This window comes from Coffea arabica, chromosome 8e (assembly GCF_036785885.1).
Source record: "Coffea arabica cultivar ET-39 chromosome 8e, Coffea Arabica ET-39 HiFi, whole genome shotgun sequence".
Classification (NCBI taxonomy): Eukaryota; Viridiplantae; Streptophyta; class Magnoliopsida; order Gentianales; family Rubiaceae; genus Coffea; species Coffea arabica.
In genome coordinates, this window is record NC_092324.1 from 45,704,856 (window position 1) to 45,727,871 (window position 23,016).

General features: G+C 36.7%; 3 protein-coding genes across 3 annotated transcripts; all 3 read right to left on the minus strand.

The window, feature by feature from the left end:
- Window positions 1-4,054: 4,054 nt before the first annotated feature.
- Window positions 4,055-5,867, minus strand: LOC113704894 (E3 ubiquitin-protein ligase ATL42-like). The gene is made up of 2 exons (XM_027226761.2): window positions 4,519-5,867; window positions 4,055-4,205 (listed from the first exon to the last, which is right to left on the minus strand). The coding sequence occupies exon 1, from the start codon at window positions 5,865-5,867 to the stop codon at window positions 4,557-4,559; it is 1,311 nt and encodes a 436-aa protein (XP_027082562.1). The 3' UTR covers window positions 4,055-4,205; window positions 4,519-4,556.
- A 6,018-nt stretch (window positions 5,868-11,885) lies between these two features.
- LOC113704895 (uncharacterized) lies at window positions 11,886-13,070 on the minus strand. Its single transcript, XM_027226762.1, has one exon. It carries the CDS (start codon window positions 13,068-13,070, stop codon window positions 11,886-11,888), a length of 1,185 nt encoding a protein of 394 aa, XP_027082563.1.
- A 3,813-nt stretch (window positions 13,071-16,883) lies between these two features.
- On the minus strand, window positions 16,884-22,650 carry LOC113704896 (carotenoid 9,10(9',10')-cleavage dioxygenase 1-like). The gene is made up of 13 exons (XM_072062088.1): window positions 22,484-22,650; window positions 22,257-22,388; window positions 22,042-22,144; window positions 20,153-20,412; window positions 19,053-19,232; window positions 18,877-18,955; window positions 18,718-18,799; window positions 18,562-18,624; window positions 18,326-18,464; window positions 17,844-18,162; window positions 17,679-17,743; window positions 17,422-17,583; window positions 16,884-17,322 (listed from the first exon to the last, which is right to left on the minus strand). The coding sequence occupies exons 1-13, from the start codon at window positions 22,601-22,603 to the stop codon at window positions 17,206-17,208; spliced, it is 1,821 nt and encodes a 606-aa protein (XP_071918189.1). The 5' UTR covers window positions 22,604-22,650; the 3' UTR covers window positions 16,884-17,205.
- Between the last annotated feature and the right edge of the window lie 366 nt (window positions 22,651-23,016).

Consider the following 23,016-nt stretch of genomic DNA (forward strand, 5'->3'; position numbering starts at 1 on the left):
TATTCAGACTTTATGATCTATTTCTGAATTAAATGAATGAGTTGTGGCATTAAAAGTTTAACTTAGTATAGGCAAGGATCCCACTTTTTATTCAGGTTTAGAGCAGAAGAATTCTATCCAAATGTGCTTGTTTGTGTAAGCTAGCATAGGCTGTCTTTGTTGGTAACTATGATTTTGGAATATTATAAGAATAAAGCTTGAAGGATTAAATATTCATTCCTTTTTACATTAACAACTAAAAGACATTGCTTTTCTTTATAAAAAAAAAGACGTTACTTTTCAAAAAGGTTAAAAAGATAAGAATTAATATTATATATACTGTCAGTGTATATAAAATACACTATCACCATTAAATATATGACACATATGTAAAATTTGAATTTAAAATTTAAAATTTGTTCATATATCATCCATCCAACGGTGATAATGTATGCACTGATTGTGTATATAAAATTTTTAATTTCCAATTCTTCCGTGGCAAAACTGTGAAATACCGAAACTAAGCTAAACCAGGCTATATTCTGGGCGATGCACGGCCCCTCTGGCCCATATTTCCATTTTACTCTTTGGACGGTCTGGAATCAAAATTTACAACAGATCCCGAGAAGGTGGGCAGATGAGGGCCTTACGTGGGTGGGCCTTATAACATGGACCATGGGCGAGTATTGCGTAAATAATGGGATTTTCCAACGAGTGCATGGGTGCCTATTGGGCATTCCTTAATACACCTAAAATTTTCCCAACTTATTATGTATATATATATATGTTAACAATTATTATTATCTTTTACATTAATATGCTTTTTCTATTTAATCTTACTTATCATCAAAGGTTTCCTCGGACCGGATGCAAATTGGCCCTTGAGTGCAAAGGCAGAAGGGAGCTTGATTGCAAGACCCATCCGACGAGCAGGGACGAAAGTCGACCTTAGTGATTTGACAGTGCCGAGTGGAAGGGCCGTCGCTCAATGGATAAAAGTTACTCTAGGGATAATAGGCTGATCTTCCCCAAGAGCTCACATTGATGGAAACGTTTGGCACTTCGATGTCGGCTCTTCGCCACCTGGGGCTGAAGTATGTTCAAAGCGTTGGGTTGTTCGCCCATTAAAGCGGTACGTGAGCTGGGTTCAGAACGTCGTGAGACAGTTCGGTCCATATCCGGTGTGGGTGTTAGAGCATTGAGAGGACCTTTTCCCAGTACGAGAGGACCGGAAAGGACACACCCCTTATATTTATTTACTTTCCCTAATTAATTTTACATTTTAAAAAATATGAGACTTGAAATATATATTAACGTACTGGACACACATTAGATAGACTCGTAAATAATTAGTCATTTTGGTGCATTTAGTTCAGTTTAGGCAATTCTAAATTAATGCTGTTTGATTGTATATATTTTTTAGTGTAAGTGGGATGTTTCGAATTCGAAATCTCTCAGTTATACTCCCTCCCCTAGTACTCCCAGCTCACTCCTCCTCTCCCCTCCCCCTCGTTTGATTGAACTTGAATAATCTTTTAGCTACTTTAGCCTACAATATATAGCCCAGACCTGATTAGGGATTTCGATACCGCAAGCTGAATTGTTACTTTTGGATTTGATAGTAGATTTTTATATATGTTTGGCTGGTCAGATGGATCTCTCTAGCCTCAACCTCCTTGAGTATACAGACTTCAATTGACACAGTAATTTTTTAACTTTATATTTTATATTTCTATTTTTATTATTTTTAGCAGGGAAATGGTGAGATTTAAAAAATAGAAAGAAATAGATTTCAATTGACATATAGCATTTTTTAACTTTATCATTTTTATTTTTATTTTTTAGGCTCAACCCTAACCTCCTTGACTATATAGACTTCAATTGACATATAGTAATTTTTTTAACTTTATCTTTGATTTTTATTTTTATTTTTTAGCAAGGAAGTGTGATATTTAAGAAGTAGGAAGCGGAAAGGAGGAAATTGAACCCACAACCTCTAATTCATATCTTTGGCTTCATTTCATAAAATACATTATTTTAATCATATAATTCTATTGTATGACAGATTAGTTAGTAAGTTATAGAACGTGAATTTTCTGGACTTTCACATAAATCACATATGATTCCTAATTTTTTTAATTTCCTTCAAATGTACGAGAAGAAAGCCATTTAAAAAAATAAAGTTGGGCAGAATTGTGTATCTTTTTATGCTTATACAGTTATACTAGTAAAAAGTATGCTACATTAATTATATATCACTTTTCACTTGTATTTTGCTTACGAGATATTAAATGCTTAAATAATTTATACTACTCCATTCTTTGTTTTATTTTTATTTGACATATAATACTCCATTGTTAGACTGCACATAACTCACAAGACACATTTTCATTTGAATAAAATCCAAAATTTTGTAACTAAGCAGAATATCATTCATGGACTATGTAAATCGGAAAGCTTACTATTTATTTTACACATTTAGTTAGAAAATACGAATAATTGTTAGGATATTTGAAAATGGAAAAACTTTACAAAGCCCCTTAAAGTGTGAGGTTATCCATTTGTAGCACCTCCACAATTAAAATAGTTGTACTTTAGTCCCCTCCCATATTCAATAGGGCAAATTACACTTAACCCCTTGTGATTTAGTACTTTTTTGCATAACCTCTATAGTTTCAAAAGTTATACATAACCCCCTCATGGTTTAGATTAATGTGTCAAAGTGACGGAATTTGCAATCCATAATGGAGTCAACTAAAATATCAAAAATACCCCTACGTAAAGTTGAAAATTATTTATTAATCACATGGAAATTATGTATATATTTTGAAAATCATAAAGGGGTTGTATGGTAAAGCACTAAATCACAAGGGAATTATATGGTAAAACATAAAATCACACGGGGTTAGAGTTTCATGCATATTATATTTATATATTTTGATTACTTCAGCTATTTTAGTTTTTAATCAAGGGTAATTTTTATATTTTTATAAGTTTCGTTATAAATGATAATTTCCGTCACTTTGATACTTTAATCCAAATTATGAGAGGGTTATATATAACTTTTAAAACTATAGGTGGTTATGTGAAAATAGCTATATCACATGGGGGTAATGTGTATTTTGCCCTATTCAACAGTCACCATTCAATCATTCGTCTGAAAATATAGCATGCTCCTATATTCAAGTCTTGCACTTTGCCAGGCACCATCCGGCTAATTAAGGAATACAATGCCCTCGGATGCAAGATCTTATTGGATTGCTTTACCTATAGCAAAAAAGAAGCTTCATGTTACTTGGTGCCACATGCCAATTCCTTTTCATCTATAGCATCATTGGTTGATTATTCCCTAGTTCGGGTACCAAAATCAGATTAGGACTTTGTCTTAGGACCTTTATAAGAAAGAAAATGAAATGAAGTCATTTCTTCTTTCACTTAATTAATATTTTCACAAACACGTGATATCTACCTATTATGTACAAAGAACAAATTCAATATAAAGTTACAAACCAAATCCTTAGCTAACTAGCTAGACTGGAGGAAACTTGTTGCATATCAGAAACAAATCCTTGCACCATTAGTTAGATTGGAGAAAACTTGTTGCATATCAGAAGTTGAAAACAATGAATATTGATCTTAAGCCAATGAAAAGTAGACAAGAATTGAAATGTGCCTAAAATGACGATTACCTAGTCATGATTTATGGGGACTAGATTCATAACACCTTCTCTTTTAAGAGCACTTATTGAGAAAAATAGAAACTAAAGCCTCGTCCTCGTAAATTTTGATTTGATTACTTAAGAACTTAGTAGACTTTCCTCCTTGTATCATGAATTTCGTTGTTTGTTTTGTTTTCCACCAAAAATTATAGAAGAGAAGGATGGGAAGTTAACTCGAGACAAAAAAAAATATTACATTGCTGTTAAAGGAAAAAACGAATGATGGTGCAAAAGCAGGCCAACCAAAAAGAAAAGACAAATAAAGCACAAGGAGGCTATTTGTTTTCTTCAGTGTAGATTGACAATCTGCAATATGATGAAAACTTAAAATGCAAAAGGAGATTCTCATGCGGCAACACAGCAATTACTATAAACAAAAGAGAACCCTTATTAAAAAAGAGAGAAAGAGAGAGAGTTCTTGGCGTTGAAATTTGCTCAAAGAATCCTTCCAGAGGAGACCAGAAGTCACCATCTTGAAGTTGAAACATATCCAATCTGGCGAGCCATCTGTCAGATTTATAAGGCACAAAAAGTTAAATACAAGAATTATCTCAAAGACATCCACTTTGTTTTAGAAGTTAAAATTTTTTCCCATTTTATGTCTTTTTAATTCTTAACCATGAGAAGAATAAAATGTACATGGATTATTGGAAGTTTTCGATATTCTATAGCATAGAATGGCAAGTCTTCTCATGATTAACAATCTATGTAACTCTAAAATTCAATATGGAATTATTTTTTCAATTTGAACGATTATACAGGATGGTTTGATAAAGAATTAACATGGCTGGTAAAGAACTAGTAATTCTTAAACATTTACCTCAAAAAGTTGTGGACAAATTAAATTCTTGGCAGATTTCAGACATTCAATGGAGATCTTTTCCAATCTAGACCTCTTTCTCTGTCTGCAAACCATTGAACTGTCCTTGTTGCTATAGACAGCCAGAGCTTTCTAATTATCTCATCCTTTCTCCCACTCCTGGACAAGACTGATGATTCATTAGTCCGGTTTCTGGCACTGTACTCTGCATATCGTGGAAAGTTGATTATTTCTGACTTTGATCTCTTCTCAGCTGAATCGAGTAGCGTCAAGTTTACCTTCTGGTTTAGGCCAATGTTGGCAGCAATTGGAGGGCTTGATGCTGTAACTGGATGTCCTGTAACTTTGCTGACTTTTGACACATACAATCGTTTTCTTTCTATGTCTTCTTTGATCTCGAAAATACTTTCATTCATGAGAAATTCTTTGCCAAACCTCTGGCGTTCAGGCTTAAATGGGGAGAATATTTTACTTGAGTTCAGATTCAGCATTTCAGACCTTAAGCACAATAAGTTTGAGGAGTTGACATCGCTCCATCTACTTCTGTAAATAAGGTCAGAGACAAAGATTTTGTGCTTGAATTTATGCATGAGATCTCTGTCTGATTTATCAGCTCTACTACCTCTGGGGATTGACTGATCTTCTTTCCTGCCTACACTGAGTTTCTGAAGACTGCTGACCATATTAAATCTGGATGACTTGTGATGTTCTTGCTCTCTTTGGATGAAAAGTTCAATATTTGGTTCCTCTGACAGATTGGATGAGTTTCGAGGGTACCTTAAACTATTTGTAAAAGAAAAGCTCCTGAGATCCACTGTATCAAACTTGTACCTGCAAAGAGGGCAGCTAGAGTGGCTTTCAAGCCACTTATCAATACAATTTATGTGGAATGCATGCTTGCACCTTGGCAACAAGCGAAGCACTTCGATGTCTTCAAACTTTGATAAACAAACTGCACATTCTAGGCCTTCTTTTGAGCCCTTAAGTGATAAGAAAGTGAAAAATGGGAGAGAATCAATTATACTTTTTTGCAATCCGGATACTGATCGAAGAACACCTTCAGGCTCTTGCTCTTGATCATCTGAGTCATTAGACAGAGCTGAGGGACAAAATTTGGTGTATGCCAGCAACAAAAAAAGTAATGGCAACATTACTGAAAGAATACCAACAATGACAACAAGATTTGGATTGACAGGATTGCGGAGATGCTGACTGGGGCTAGCTAGTGCTTTGACATGTAACGCTGAGAACAGAACTATGATTGATGCCTTCTTAAGATTCATTGAGTGAACTGGCAGTCTTCTTGGTTTCCAGAAGTGGATATCTAGGCTGCCATTTATCTGTTTCATTTTCCAGGAAATCCAGTGGCCAAAAGGGTGTCAAATGGCTTCTCAGCTTTGTACATGAAAGTTGTCCTTGTGCAAGATCTGATTCTCTGGTCTCTTATTCGCTACCTCTTTGCCATCTTATTTAAAGGTCTTCACTGGCTGCCTCATCCGTCTTTAATAGGATCTGCTAGAAATATTAAGACAAAGATTACCATCCATTACCATCTGTCTTTAATAGGAAAGTGTACTGAATCCATCAAAATAATCTCCATAGGTAGGTACATTTCTGCTGGTTATAGTCTGATCAAAATAATAGTTTGGCCTCCTCCAGAGGCGATAGAAATCAGATTGGGGACCTCTAAAATCATACGTTAGCAGAATTGCCACTTCTAATTGCATGAAATTTCTTTGCAGCCTTGGACAGCAAAGATTATATAATGTAAAGGATGATTTTTGCTAGTTCAAGAAATCAGGCCAGATACAAAAGGTTCAAAGTCTCGGCCGAGTTGTCACCGGAACGGACCCTTCGATACGATATCGGGACGAGATGACTCTAAAATATTTGACTCGCCAAGAACTCGGCTGAGAAGTGACAGGTTGTCGATGCCTGTGTAATAATAAAAATAAACCTAGTTGCCAATTAAAATATCAAAACCTGATTCTAAGTACTGGAGCAGGAACTCTAGGTGTGCAATGGCTTACTTGATTCACCCTGTTTCCGAAGAGTTTACTTAACCCGATATACCAGAATGTGATTGTTTTTTCACAAGGACTTATCAATTTGTAAACAGGGCAAGTAAGGTCGTATCCTCAGGGGTTGGGGAAAATTCGTTTCTTTTCAAATCCACAGTAATAATGGGGTGTTTTTGTATAAACAATGACGATCAAAGGAGCTCAAATAAAAATAAATAGCTAACTAGAAATTAAATGACAATTCACTAAAATTAGAGTAATAATAATTGAAGATCTAGCTAAGAAATAACTTTAGCAATGGTTCACCTAATTGATCATCGATGCAAAGACAATTCCAATTATTTACTAATAAATAGGTTATAACTGTCAAACAAGCGATGACAGTCAACCCCTCCTTACTGTGTCGGTGATTAAGGTACGCCCGTTAATTACTGCTCTAATTGAGAAATAATTTTAAGTACGCCCATAAGATTTACTTCCCCAATTGCCATACGTATTAGAGGAGCCCTATTCTAACCAAATAATGCACTACCAGGGTTATTTTAAATTAGCTCGCGTATTCCCCAGACACAAACCCAATCATGCCAGTTGTCACTATTTCAAGGCAATTAAACAATTACGGATTTAATGCCTAATTGACAATAGGTTACTAAATCAATTCACTATTCGGATCCAAGATAATCAATCAATTAAACAACCATAAGCACTGCAATCGTAGAATATGCAAATATCAATAAATAAGAGAAAAAGATAAAATTAAATCGATCTCACAATTTTTAAGCGAACCAAAGTTTCTATTGTTTCTTGACTAGAAAAAGGGGTTTAGTTCATCGTTGATGAGGGAATCCATACAAAACTGAAGCAATAGTCGCGGCCATTGTCTCAGAAATTGGGAGAATTCAATTCGCTTCAATCAGGAAAAGAAAAACAAAGCTACAGAGAGTGATTGCTTGTTTCTAATTGTCCTTGACATACGCAGGGAGCACAACTACTAAAAGACGAAAAGAGGGAAAAGTCAAAAACCAAGTAAGAAAGTAATCTCCAGAGTTTGTCTAATTGTCTGCTATCTAATATCTAGTTCCTACTGCTACTGTGCGGCGTCCCCTCGCGAGAGGAAGAAGACTCCAACCTTTTTTTTTTAATGCTGTTTTCGGCCAAATTACTAAGAAGGGTCGCATCTTGATATTCCAAAAATATCCCTGGATGCCTGCTACTTGAACTCTTTCCTGATGACTGCCAAATTGGTACTTGTTATGGTATTTTCGTTCTACTCCCTGACATAAATGCAAATTGTCAAAAGTGAGTAGAATTTAATAATTAATCCACATCGGTCAGGTAATAGGGGAAATTAATAATAAAATAAATGATAAAATTGCAACCTATCAATTCTTCCCACACCTAAATCATGTTTGTTCTCAAGCATCAGAACAGCAAACAAACACCAATATTCGACAGTGGGTATTACTCCATCTACTATATTGCCAAGATACCAAGAAAAACAGAAATCAAGCATCAATGGCCAAGTCCAAGAAACATCATTCCGGTTAGCTTCTAAACTACAAACTCCTTCAATTCCAGGTTAACTAATATAAGAGAAAGGAATGGTCGTTCAACATTTATCAGCAAATGATTCAATTATTAATCAAAATCTCAACATTAAGTCCACGATTCGGCAAGCTGACTGTTATCACACACTGACACAACTTTCACCTTTTTTTTATCACGTTTTCTATTTTTTTCTTTTTTTTCTTCTTTTTTTTCTTTTTCAATAGTAACAAAAGACTTAGTTTTTAGCCATTGAAGCCTTTTTGACGCGAACTCTAACATTTGTCAGATGAAGGAGCCCGGTTACTCAGCTCCTACCGCTATATGACTACGTACTCATAGAAATTACTACTTTTTGATGCGAGAATCGACACTTTAGGTGAAGATCCTCGGTTACTCAGTAGTAACACATAGCGAAGTACAGTCAACCTTATTCACAGTCAGATAGCACAATAATTCAAAATAACACAGAAGAAAAAATAAAAATAGCAGCAGCTAGCCTCATTTCTTCAAACATAGAGAACTAAAGTTAATAACTGGATCAATTCACATGAAAATGCCAACAATCATTTCCTATATCTAGAAAAGTTAACAAAAAAAAAATCAAAAGAGTTAACCAATCACCGATATTCACCAAAGAGATGTTCTTGGAATCAACCACATTAACTCGATACACTTTTATTATTAAAATTTGGCAATAGTAGAATTAGAGTCAACAATTCAATATCAAACTTTGGCAGTCATAGGAGAGCTAGACAGATAAATGACAAAAAAGTAAACGAAAACTAGACAAATAATAAACTAAAAATAAAAGAAAAACATCTGAAAACTAAAAACTAGAAAAACTAGCACCACAGCTGATCCCCCCACATCTAAATCCAACATTGTCCCCAATGGAGAGTAGAAAACAAGTAAAGTGAAGAGGACAAGGAAACTTCTCTCATGAGTGGCTAAGAGGTAGGCGGGAACGGTGCAGGGAAATCGATGTGATGGAAGTACGCGGCCAAGTTCTGAGACATTTCAACTCAATTCAACCAGCAAATGCAAAACTCTGTCCATCCAAAATCTCGTCAAAGTCTCCAATTGGACAATGAATATTTCAACTCAAAATCGGCAATTCCAGCAATAGTAGTTTAGAAATTTGACAATAACCTCACAATTACAAGTTCTCCCTTTTCAATCAGGCAGCTAACTAACAGGTGCCGAGTCTGTGCAATAATAATTACTAAAAAGTCCTAGTTACCACTACAATTAATTATAGAACAAATCCAAGTACTGGAGCAGGGACCCTAAGTGTGCAATGAGTTACTTGATTCACCCTATTCTCGAAGAGTGTGCTTAATCCGATATACTAGAATTGTCTATAAAAATATTAAATTTACATACAATGGCAAGTAGGGTCGATTTTATAGGGAACGGGTAAGAAGGTGTTTCTTTTCAAGTCAATAGAATAAAATTGGGGGATAATTAATGGGATGAAAATGAAAATGAAATAAATAAAATTCAAAAGATAACTCCACAAGTACAATTTACTAAAAATAGCAATTAATGAAATTCTACTCAAAGGATCAACTTTTCAGGTACGGTCCAATTAAATGATCATCGATGCAAAGATATTTCATTCATCCGTCACTAGGTTGGTTTAGCTATCAACAAGTTCTGACAACCAGTTCTTCCTTACTTTTTCGACAGTCAAGGTACGACCATTGACTGCTTCCCTAACCAGAAAATAACCCTAGGTACGACCGTAGGAATTTAATTATCCAGTTGCATTAAAACTAGAAGAACCCAACCCTAACCAATAAACACGCTAAGAGGGTTTATTTAAATTAGATCTTACGTTTCCCCAACATAAATCCAATTATGGTGGTTGTCACTAGGTGTCAACTAAACGAACAATTACGGATTCAATTCAGTTAACGTGGCAGTAGGCTATTATATTAAATTAAATATCCGGCCGTTGATACTCAATTAATAAAATACCCATGAACAATTAATCCAGAAAATGCACGAATAGTAACGAATTGGAAGAAATAATGAAAATTCGATTAGATCTCATATATGTTGGGGACCGCGCTTTCGCGTCGACCTTTGGGTAGAGGAGAAACCTAGCCGCTCCTCATCGTGTCACTCTCGCTTGATTTGATTGATAACATCCACGCAATTGCCAAAGAATTGAAAAAAGTAAAATAACGCAGAAAGCAAAAGGAAAAGTCTTTTTGTCTCTTTTCTTGCTTCGTGTCTATCCGGAGAAGAAAAGGAATCAAGCAAAAGTCTTACAAAATTCGTACAAAAGCCAAAACACAGCATCAATCGTTCTCCAGGAAGAAATAAAGCTAATCTCCTAAGCCCGCGTGATTCTGGCCTTTCCTCTATTCACCGCCGCAAAGAAAGGAAGAAACGTCTGCCAGAGCAAACTAAAAGCTCATCTAATCTATCACACGTGATTCTGGCTTTGTTTTTATTAGCCAATTCCCTCACAATAGCCGCCGAAAAGAAAGGTAAGTTTCAGAGTCCTTAAAGCTTTGTAGGATTAGAGTTTTTTATCCTCTACACCTCTGCGGCCCATGAGCCTTTTGATTTCCCAATTGCCCTCCTGCTGCTACCAATCCCGCGTGTCAGACTTTTAGGTATATCTCCTCAATTCATGGCGTGGGCACGCCATGAAATAAAGTCTTCTGATAATTTGCTTTGTGAGAGCACTTTTTATACCAACCACCTACACTTTACACAAATACCAAATTTGAGCAGAATCTCAACACTTAGCACCGTAAGTAACCAAAATTAAGACAAAATAATAGCGCAAAAGGTGCCTAATAGTTACTCTATCACTAACCAATTAGAAATAACAAATGCTAGTCAAAAATACCCCAACCAGTACCACTGGTACACCCCATAGTAATGAAACGAGTCAATTGTCCATAGAATCCAAATCACTGGAAAACCCAACAGCACCAAACAATACCAAAAAGAAATTGGGAAGTGATTGTCAAATACCTCCACCGTAGACAGTGGCAAAACAATATCTGCAGAAGAGAATGATGGCGGTGAAGAGAAGAAGACAGAGGTGGTGGCGCGCGGCGCCTGACGGCGGAGGCGTCGATGGCGCTCTATGGCGGTGAAGGGGGCGGCGAATTTGACTAAGAGAGAGAGGGAGAGATGGATGGCGAGGGAGAGGCGGAGGCGTCGAGGAGAGCGAGAGAGGCGGTGGCGGAAGGCGACGGCCACGAGTGGTTGCGGTGTCGACGGCCAGCGTTGGTGGAAGATGAGGAGGCGGCGGCGTGAATTTGAGATGTGGCCAAGAGGGGAAAGAAGAAACAGGAGAGAAAAAGGAAAGAAAAGAGAAAGAAAGGAAGAAAGAAAGAAAGAAAAGAAAAGAGAAAAATAAAAATAAAATAGTTTTTGGTTTTTTTTCCATTTTTTTTTTCATTTTTGAAGTTATGGCCAAACGAAAATTTTTTTTTTTTTGTATTTTTGAAATTCAAAATTTGAGATGAAAATGACCTCGAAATTTTTTGAGATTTAAATGCCTACCTTTCCCGCGAACATGACGCGGGCACGTCAAGAAGGCAAGAACCCTTCTGACCAAGCACTAGGAAGTCGCATCGTGCCACGTTGCGTCATGTCAGACAGATACCTACTAATCATAAAAAAATGAAAATTTAAGCCAGAAATCTGTTAAACCCTATGAAAACATATTTAAGCCAACAAAAAAACTGAACAAACAACTAAAAGAAATTGGGTTGCCTCCCAATAAGCGTCTTTCTTTAACGTCTTTGGCTAGACGTTAAACACCGCTCTTCAATCTGGATGTAATTCAATTTTCCTTGTAATCGATGGCCCTTCTCCGGGATCCAAATAGCCATTGAGTGTAGCCTTCTTTCTTAATTTTCTGCTCATTTTCACCTCATAAATTGTTTTCATCCCCTGATACTTGTTCGCAGGAACTTTGAATTTATCCCTACAACCAAACTCAGAAAATTCTTGCACAGAGAGATTAGTAGCATGAGTAGCAAACACAGAATGAGAGTTAACAGGATGTTTTATTGTATTAAAAATATTAAAATGGACTATTTCTCCATCGAATTTCATTGTGAGAGTACCCTTACTAACATCAATCTTAGTTTGGGCAGTACTCAAGAATGGCCTACCTAATAGCAAAGGTGAAGAGTCGAGAGAATGATCATCATCCATGTCGAATACATAAAAGTCAGTTGGGAATACCAAATCATTAATTTTGACCAACACATTCTCAACCAACCCATCAGGGTATGCATTAGTTCGGTCAGTTAGTTGAATTATTATCCCAATTTCTTTTAATGGACCTATATTCAGAGAAGCATAGATAGATTTTGGTATTACATTGATCGATGCTTCTAGGTCTAACATGGCTTTTTCAATCTGGGTGTTACCTATCTTACAGGGAATAGTAAACATACCTGGGTTCCCACACTTCGGTGGGAGTTTCCTCTGTAGAACCGCGGACACATTCTTCCCCACGATAACTCTTTCATCTTCCCTCAGCCTCATTCGATTGACGAACAGGTCTCTCAAAAACTTTGCGTACTTCGACACTTGTTTGATTGCGTCTAACAGGGGAATATGGATCTCTACCTTGCGGAACACCTCCAGGATCTCCTTCTCCTTATCCTGCTTTTTCGATTTCTCCAATCTGCTAGGAAAGGGAGGCGGATGAGTTTTGACCTCAACGATCGGGTCAGGGAGTACCACTGGATTTTTGCCATTACTTCCCTCCTTCTCAATCTCGTTCTCAATCTTTTCCTGATCCTTGTCCTTTGGAATCGTGAGTTCAGGCCCCTGAATTTCCTTCCCACTCTTTAGGGTCATCGCACTTACGTTCTTCGGGTTCAATTCAGGTTGAGACGGCAATTTACCTTGGACTTGGGATTCTAGGCAGTTAATTGCTATCGCAATCTGACTCATCTGACTCTGCATCGCTTGTATTTGTCCCAGTTGATTCCTCATACTTTATAGGTCAGAATCCGTTTTTTGTTGATTAGCAATTAATTGTTTCATCATCTCCTCCATGGACGGACTTGAGTTCGAAGGGAGTGGCGGCGGCCAAGGTTGATAATGTTGTTGATGCCCTTGCTGTTTATTTGGTGCAAAATTGAACTGCCTATTTCCTCCATAGCTGAAATTAGGGTGATCTCTCCAATCTGAATTGTACGTATTCGAGTACGGGTCATAGGGTTTTCTTGGCGCGGGCGCGTGACCAGCCATGTTCACTTGCTCCGCACTTTCTTCTTGAATCATTGGGCACATCTCTGTAGAATGACCCATAGCAGTGCAAATTCCACACACCTTGGCTTGTGATGCATTTCCTACAGCCAATTGTCTAATAAAAGATGTTAGCTCCGTCAACTACTGCTGGGTAGAAGATGTCTCTACCTCATTCACTTTGCGTGTCAGGACATCCTCCCTCGTACCAAACTGCTGCGAATTCTCGGCCATTCCTTCAATTAGCTCCCACGCTTCTCGAGGAGTCTTGTTCACCAATATCTCTCCACTTGCAACATCAATTATACTCCTGTCGCTGAAGAGTAGCCCTTCGTAAAAATATTGTATGAGCAATTGCTCACTTATTTGGTGCTTAGAGCACTTGATGCACAACTTCTTGAATCGCTCCCAGTAATCATAAAGCAACTCTCCTGAATGCTGCTTGATACCACATATCTCCTTCCTTAGACTTGCAGCTCGAGACGCAGGAAAATATTTGTCCAAAAACTTTTTCTTCAGCTGGTCCCATGTGGTGATGCTACCTAGTGGTAGGTAGTACATCCAGTCTTTTGCAGAATCCTTCAAGAAGAAGGGGAATGCCCTCATTTTTATCTGCTCTTCTGTAATTCTCGGGGGTTTTATGCTGTTGCAAACGACATCAAACTCTTGCAAGTGCTTATACGGCTCCTCACCTGGTAAACCATGGAAAGATGACAAGAGATGAATTAGACCAGATTTTAATTCAAATAGAGTGTTATCATTCAAACTTGGGAAAGTAATGCATAAAAGCTGCTAATTTAAATCAGGAGCAGCCAACTTCCTTAGTGTTCGTGCATTTGCCATAGTGACTTTCTCTTGGTCTGAATCACTCAAATTATCACGACACAAATTTGTCGACTCCACCTCTAGATTAAGTCCCTGAGATGCAGCATTGGATTGCTCCTCTCTGAGTTGTCTAGTTTCTTTCCTAGTTCGGCGTGCAGTCTTCTTTACTTCAGGATCAAAATCAATTCGCCTGTACGAGAAGAACGAGGCATACACTAGAAAAAATACCAGAAAATTAAAATAAAATAACACTTAAAAAGAAACAAATAATTAACGCCAGTCCCCAGCAACGGCGCCAAAAATTGACAGGTTGTCGATGCCTGTGCAATAATAAAAATAAACCTAATTGTCAATTAAACTAACCAAAATTCGATTCCAAATACTGGACCAGGGACTTTAGATGTGCAATGGGTTACTTGATTCACCCTATTTTCGAAGAGTTTCCTTGATTCAATAAACCCGAGTGGGATGGTTTTTTCACAAATAATTATTGATTTGTATACATGGCAAGTAGGGTCGTATCCTCAGGAATTGGAGATATTTTGTTTCTTTTCAAATCCACAGTAACAAGGGGGTGTTTTCGTATAAACGATGACAATCAAAGGAATTCAAATAAAAATAAATAGCTAATTAGAAATTAAATGACAATTCACTAAAATTAGAGTAATAATAACTAAAGGTCTAGCCAAGAAATAACTTCAGTAATGGTTTACCTAATTGATCATCGATACAAAGGCAATTCCAATTATTTACTAATAAATAGGTTATAACTGTCAAACAAGCGATGACAGTCTATCCCTCCTTACTGTGTTGGTGATTAAGGTACGCCCGTTAATCACTGCTCTAATTAAGAAATAATCCTAGGTACGCCCGTAAGATTTACTTCCCCAATTACCTTACTTATTAGAGGAGTCCTATTCTAACCAAATAACGCACTATCAGGATTATTTTAAATTAGCCAGCGTATTCCCCCGACACAAATCCAATCATGCCAGTTGTCACTATTTCATGGCAATTAAACAATTACGGATTTAATGCCTAATTGACAATAGGTTACTAAATCAATTCACTATTCGGATCAAAGATAATCAATCAATTAAACAACCATAAGCACTGCAATCGTAGAATATGCAAATATCAATAAATAAGAGAAAAAGATAAAATTAAATCGATCTCACAATTTTTAAGCGAACCAAAGTTTCTATTGTTTCTTGACTAGAAAAAAGGGTTTAGTTCATCGTTGATGAGGGAACCCATACAAAACTGAAGCAATAGTCGCGGCCATTGTCTCGGAAATTGGGAGAATTCAATTCGCTTCAATCAGGAAAAGAAAAACAAAGCTACAGAGAGTGATTGCTTGTTTCTAATTGTCCCTGACATACGCAGGGAGCACAACTACTAAAAGACGAAAAGAGGGAAAAGTAAAAAACCAAGTAAGAAAGTAATCTCCAGAGTTGTCTAATTGTCTGCTATCTAATATCTAGTTCCTACTGCTACTATGCGGCGTCCCCTCGCGAGAGGAAGAAGACTCCAGCCTTTTCTTTTTTAATGCTGTCTTCGGCCAAATTACCAAGAAAGATCGTGTCTTGATATTCCAAAAATGTCCCTGGATGCCTTCTACTTGAACTCTTTCCCGATGATTGCCAAATTGGTACTTGTTATGGTATTTCCGTTCTACTCCCTGAAATAAATACTAATTGCCAAAAGTGAGTAGAATCTAACAATTAATCCACATCGGGTCAGGTAATAGGGGAAATTAATAATAAAATAAATGATAAAATTGCAACCTATCAAAAAGTCTCTGATACGAATAGTCTCGGCCGAGTCGGCTCGCGTCATCCGAGTCAACTAGCAAATTTACATTTTACAGATTCTGTTTTGCTATTTTTTAATTATTTTTATTTAGCATATTTTTGAATATTATTCACAATTTTTAGAATATTAAATGCTTTAAAATTTGCGTCTCGCTAAGACCGATATGGAATGGTCCGGACAGCGACCGCGACTTTGAACCACAGATACAATTGTAGCACCCCAAAAGTTGTTCTTTTTAGCACTGTGTTGAACGTTGAAACAGCATCTACAAGTAAGATGTTCCGTCGTTAGCTGGGAAAAAACTATCTACTATTCATATTTTATAGTACGGTGAACGGTATCTCTGCCGATAGCCTCTAAACAAAAGAGGCTATTTACAACAAAGGAGGATAAGAGCCACAAATGATTTTTATGACTCCAGATAATCGCCACTTCCTTCACTTGTGCACTCAAAGGCATAAGACAGCGGCAATCTGTAATTGAAAAGCCTGTTCAAAACTGTCCTACAAATGAAGACTTTGATCTATCAAGCATGTTCCACAGTTCAATTCAGAAATTCAGATGCGTAGCCAGCTAATCTGGCAATAATAAGGTTTTGTCTGCAAAGGTTTTGTCTCCAAAGATGAGTACTGTCAAATGAACTGTCATCACCTTTGGTTGATTCAGTCAGACTATCAATTTTTCTTTTTCCCCTGAAAATTAAGAACATGTTTCTGGTTGTTCAAAGGATTAGTGGAGAGATGCCAGCTGCTTCAGCTGTTTATCTGGTACTGCATGTTAGAACTTGTAATTATATACATATTTGTTGCTTTTTACATGTAAGTTTGAATGTGAACGGCCATCATCTGCTTCAGATTAAAGCAATAAAGAGCATATAAGAATAAAGAATACCACAAGGACAAAAATGAAGGAGGGCAACCATGCACATCTAACACCCTAGATAGCTCTGGATTGTTATTTCTTTCACATATTAGATCTGAAAACTAGATTTCAAACGAAAAATAGGTAAATATTTCAGACAAGGAAGAACTTTTACACAAGAAAAGGAATATACCCTCTGCCTAAATGTCCATACAGAAACCTCGGTATTCCCTGAATGTGCAAACAAGCACGCCTCTAGATGTTGCTAGCCTTGTGAACATCAAAGATGTTGATCTCACGTCACTATATATAACTCTGAATGTGCTAGCCCTGAATGTGCAATATATAACTCCACATTGATCTCACGTCAAAGATGTTGCTAGCCTTGTGAACATAATGCCAGAAAAGCTCCATGAAAACCATACGGCACTCTACTTGGAAGCATGATCTTGGCAATTGGTTCACTTGCAAACTTCTTGGCATCAATGACATAGACCTGGATAGAGGGCATGGCAGTTGTAAAACTTATTGCTAAGGAATCAATAGACAATACCTTCTACACACTCTCTACCTTAGTAAATGTGATATAACTTGCCTGAGATATATTAGTCCGTTCGTTGTGTACAAATGCGATGATCCAACCATCATCCTCTTCAACACCAACAGAGTTAGGGACAAAGGTGGCTCCTGAACAAAATGTGTTTTCTTGAAACTTGTGACGCTCAACCTTCATGAACTCTTCAGGCTGGTAATCCAACTAGAATCAATGATTTTGGTATTTCAGAAAACAATAAGGGAAGGGGAATTCGAAACTTCAAGAAAAGCACAGAAGAATAGCACAGGAAACAGTACCAGTGAAAGGTCAAATGCTTTCTCTTCAAAATAAAGCTTTGCAAGTCCACCATATTTTGCCATCCCTGAGAATTTCAATCACCCAGTCGATTTTAATTAAGAAAGCTCTTGGCAGAGTGCAAGACTTGCGTCTAGACTCTACAGAGATGGCAGTTACATGGGTACCTGAGTTTGAGCTTGCCGCAGAATCAACAACCTGTGTGTATCCATATTTATTTTTAACACCAGTAAATTTCTCGTTTATAACAGGGAATTCCATAGAAAACTCTGTCCCAGTAAGATATCTTCCTTTCACCTCTCCAGATTCAATGTTCAATCTCCACTCATAAACACGACTAAAAAATGCTCCATCCTGTAAATCTTTCTGAGATGCATCTACTGACCTTATATGCTTAAAACCTCTGGAAAACCACTCAAATTTGTTAGAACCAAATTCAGGTCCTGGTATAATTGATCCACGAGCTCTGCACGCCATCACTACAATCTGCTCAGTGCAATAATAACTTCAAAAATGTGTCAATTGTTAGTTGTTACAACGATGAGGTAGCTTTCAATTTAAGGACTGGTACATGTGCACCAAAAACAGAAACAAATTATCTTTTCAGGTAAAAATTAGCTTGATTATTTGATGAAGAATCAATAATTACCTCATCACCATCCTCGAAACAATTAATCATGTGAAGTGCAGCGCATGGTTCCACCTCAAACCACCTGATGGACTTAGCATCTCCATAACGAGGCATTACTCCAATTCTTGCATATCCTTCTGTCTCATACCTTATTAGTCTACAAAGCCAACAAATGAAAGAGATGACTGGAACATATTCCAAAATCTGATCTAGATTCATTAAAAGACACGAATATTGATCTAAGGAGTACATACGAGCCACCAGTCATCAGTCGATTTATGTCTATAGTTAGTGGAAAATCCATGATCACATTATAGCTGCAAAATGAGTTGAAACTTATGAAGATAGTGTCATAATTAAATTAGTTATTTTGGACTAACACATGCTCCGACTAGATTAAGATAGACTACCTTTCTGTAACCCCTATGTCATGGCAAAGAGTGCACCTTTTTAGTTCAAGGTCCACTTGATGTTTCATTTTCCTCCCGTCAGCTGTCCAGGGATGAAAAGGTCTCAGCCAGCGGCTATTGTTGGAGGCTAATCAGTGATAAAATGCAACAAAACCTTACCTGATAGGACTCCCAGCTTCATATATGGTCTTTGTGCACTAACCCCAAACACTACAAGTTCTCCTGTTAATAAAACTTTCTGCATCCCTTAGCAAGCATGAAAAACTCGTATCAGTTCATATATGTAAAGTTACCATAGTGATGACATTCATGATACATGTGAATTGTTTGAGTGCCTTGGGGTGGCTAGTAAAGGGTCCATCCCAAGCTCCATGAAGATCCCATTTTCCTATAGTTTCAAGTGTCTTGATGTCAATTTCTTGAGGTGCATGATTCTCAGCAATCGCATAGAATCTCCCAGAATGCTCAAAAACGTTGGTATTGCTAAGGAATTTGTCAACAGTGCCAAATCTCAACTGTGACGAGAAACATAAACTCAAGTTGTCAGCAAAGTGACTACAACAGCATTGTGTAGAAAGTCTAGGGACTCAATTGTTTCAACAGTCAGGGATTAAAAGGGATTACCTATCCTGTTATTAATCTTGGGACTAATTAGTTCAATCATTATCGTTATTGTGCTAATTTGGACAGAGTTATTGTTTTCTTGATTAATGTTCTAGACTGGCAGATTTTCTGTAGTTTCCTGGTGCAAATAAGGTACTAATTTGGATAAGGAAACAAGCATCTTAATCAGGAAGTGGATTCAAACAATATTTGATGAAGAATTTAATATTCAAACAATATTTTAAAAAGTACCAATCTCGGGTACTTTTTTGGTAATCTAATATGCATATTCCAAAATTGTCGCCGCCCTTCTACTTAAGGATAAGACACTTCATAAACAAGGCATAAATAAACAGGTGGCTTGAGGATTTGCCCCATCCTAAATTCCTAACTATTCTGGAGCCTTAATTATCCCGTCCCTTCCTCCAATCATGTGTCTTCATTACGCTGATGTATAAAGCAAAATCATATGATATTCTTTCCTGTGATGTGATGTGCAATCTTAGAAATTCAATAGCTAAATTGACACCCAAAAAAAAAAAAATCAATGGGTAAAATGGAAAATGAGACTTTAGTCTGATGAATGCAATTTAGCCTCCTAGTCTTCAGTCATATACTATAATGATCGAAGAAACTTTTTGACTCGAGAAAAAATTTTATGAAATAATGATTCCATGCAATAATTAACAACTACAGTAATACTAGCTGTGTTAGTCAGCTGTAGCTGGCACACGTTTTAATCATAAGTACACTTATTAATCATCAGGTAACTAAAATATGATCCCACATTATTATTTAATAAATCAAGTGAATTTTAATAATGCCAGCCTACCAAATTCAGCATAAGAGCAGAAAAAACAGCTGGTGAATCTCCTTCGATTGCTGGAAGGAAAGCAGGCTTTCTTCTTGCTGTTTCATATTTGAATGTATCTGATTGGACATATCTGTTTTTGTATGAAATGGTCCTGGTGCCGCTGCTCAGTTTACTAAAATATAATGCATGAAGCATTCCTTCTCCTTCTATCCATGTATGGCTTGATTTTCCAAACATAGAAATTGCTGATTTGTATCCTCCAAAAAGTGGGTTCGGTCCTGCAAATTCATAGATTTCAGTCTGGAATGATTAAGTTGGTAATTGATTAATTGGAAATGCGACAAACATTTATTTGGTATGCAGTTTCTGTCCATATTAGCCAATCTTACATCGTAAAATACAGAAATATAATTCCGTGGTCAATTATTTACATATCGAAACATATTTCAGAAGCAAACGAAATTACTTTGTAGGAAACAGTCTAACAGAATAAATTATGTATCATTACATTGCAATCATCTAAGCCTCTGCACAAAAATCAAAATTTTTTTGGATGCATGGCCTAGATCCTACCCTCGTTTTTTTTTTTTTTTTTTTTTTGAAAGACTGAACCCTACCTATTGAAATCTAGTGGGCTGCATAAGCTGGATGTTAAATCCATTAATTTGGCACTATGCCAACCATCATGAAAAGATATATTATGCCTTAGTGCCCGCTTATGTAATTAAATTAAAATTTCCCCAGTGTTTAACATGTTAATTTCTTACAGTCCTGATACCACTACACTCAATCCAGAAGTTACACAAATATCACGAAAAAGATCAAGAATAGGAGGTTATAATGGGCAAGGGAATACTTCTTGATTTCTCTTAACTTTTTCAAATTTTGAAAAATGTGTTATAAAGATAAAAGTAATAATAAATAACTAGAATAAAGAGGGTAAAAGAATTCAACCTTGTAACACAATTTATTTTGAGCTAATTGTAACACAAGTTCTCAACCTTGACTTCTAATTCAAGACACTCCCATCCCGTAATTCAGAAATCAAGAATCATTTGAGCTCTTGATCATACGGCCAGGCCAACATCATGTTTCAACAACTTAGTTCCACTAGTTTTCATAAATCTCTTGGTTAGGTTTAGAGAATATCCTCCATATTGAATAAGCTCCTAAAGTGGACGGCATCCAAAGACAGTAGTACAACAAGAAAACTCAAAGGCTACAACTAGAAGTATAATTTTCTTTCTGGAGGACGCCATTACTTCCAACAGCAACATGGCTGATGGCAAATCGAATTTCCAAGAATGGAAGCTAATAGAAGAACTGGGCTCATGAAGATTTTGAGGATGACCATTTGTACAGTGTCATCGTCAAACAGTGACTGATCAAGTAAAGTTTGATCGAGCAGTAGGAAATTCATACAAGAGTAGGCCAAAAAAACCTACTAATGCCCTACAAATAATTAAAAGTAGGAAAGTATTGTTATTCTTAGGAAAAAAGAAAAAAAGAAAAAAAAAACCACCAATGTCCTACAACTCTTTTAAAGCATTGGGTTTGTGCTTCCAACCGTCATTAAAGTGATGAAATATGTATGTTAAGTAATTTTTTGTGATACTTTTGATACACATGTATATTGATTTTCTACAAATTATCCAGTTACAAAAAAAAATTGTTTTAAAACCCAATATAAAAAAGTATTTATAAATCAACAAAGTCAATCAACTTTTTTGTAGAAATCGTATACCTAATATTGAAATATGAGATTTAGAGATTCTGAGCTCAAAACCTTTCCAATTAGGGAAAAATAAAACTAATAATGAAATGTATCTTTGGCCAGTGTAGGCACGTGCCATGAACCTGACTAAGGATCGCCAGTCACATCAGAGGCCGGTGCGAAATATACGTACCGTTCCTGATGTAAACTCCGTCGGGAAAATCGTCTGGAATAATCCCTTCTATATCCGCAACATGAATAGCCCCTTCCAACTCTTCTACCGGAGCAAAATTTGCCTGCACCCATCATTTTTCTGGTTAATTATCATGTGCTTATTGTTCGTATATTAAGCGTTCCTGGATGCATATCGGATTTATGCCCCGGGAAAAATAAAATGGAGGCATGTACCTGAGACGGGAGCAATGGCTGATCAACAAAATCAAACGCCAAGTCAACAAATGCATCTATCAGTTCCACCGTATTCTTCTTGATTGTTTCATGTACCCCGGTTAAGATTTTCTCCAGCTTTCTCGGCAGTGGCTTTACCAATGGCGACAATTTACGGGCCAAGGAACATTCGAAAAAAAATGAAAACAGAAAAAGAAACGACACCAGAAATAGAGGGAGAAAATTACCTTGGATGGAAATGGAAGAGAGGTTCCAATAAAGCTGATGAAATCATATTTTACAGGGACAGAAGGCCTCTGTGATGAGCTAGAGCTACACACCGGAAATGAATAATTGGATGTATACATCTGTTAAATTCAGTTTTATCTACAGAAGAAATTCAGTTGAATGTTGACCATCATGTTGATTAACTTGGAAACAGCCATGTTGAAAGTGCATCTTTATAGGCAAATTGATCAAGGTTTTCTTTGCTTCCGACATCTTGGAAACTGTTAAATTGAAGTGGATTTTGGCTGCATTATGCTTCGTGGAAGCGATATTTAAATTTGGAATATTCCTAATAGAGCCATTTTCTAGATAAATTAATCCAATAAGAATTAGGCTTTGTCAATGTTATGCCATTGTTATCGGCTGATCTTGTTCAAGGTTGATGAGAACTCTATTTTCTATCAGAAAAAATAATAATAATGATGCAGCCAGACAGGAAACGTACCAATATTTCCTGGAGTTTATTTGATATTCTTTTCCATTCCCGGAATTT

What these genes read in the sequence shown, in the direction of transcription:
- LOC113704896 (XM_072062088.1), bottom strand. Translation starts at nt 22,603, where the DNA reads ATGTATACATCCAATTATTCATTTCCGGTGTGTAGCTCTAGCTCATCA. An exon ending in AGCCATTGCTCCCGTCTCAG is followed by an intron (nt 22,145 to 22,256) that starts GTACATGCCTCC and finishes TGATGGGTGCAG; the next exon opens with GCAAATTTTGCTCCGGTAGA. An exon ending in GAAGCTGGGAGTCCTATCAG is followed by an intron (nt 18,800 to 18,876) that starts GTAAGGTTTTGT and finishes ATCCCTGGACAG; the next exon opens with CTGACGGGAGGAAAATGAAA.
- LOC113704895 (XM_027226762.1), bottom strand. Translation starts at nt 13,070, where the DNA reads ATGAGGAATCAACTGGGACAAATACAAGCGATGCAGAGTCAGATGAGT.
- LOC113704894 (XM_027226761.2), bottom strand. Translation starts at nt 5,867, where the DNA reads ATGAAACAGATAAATGGCAGCCTAGATATCCACTTCTGGAAACCAAGA.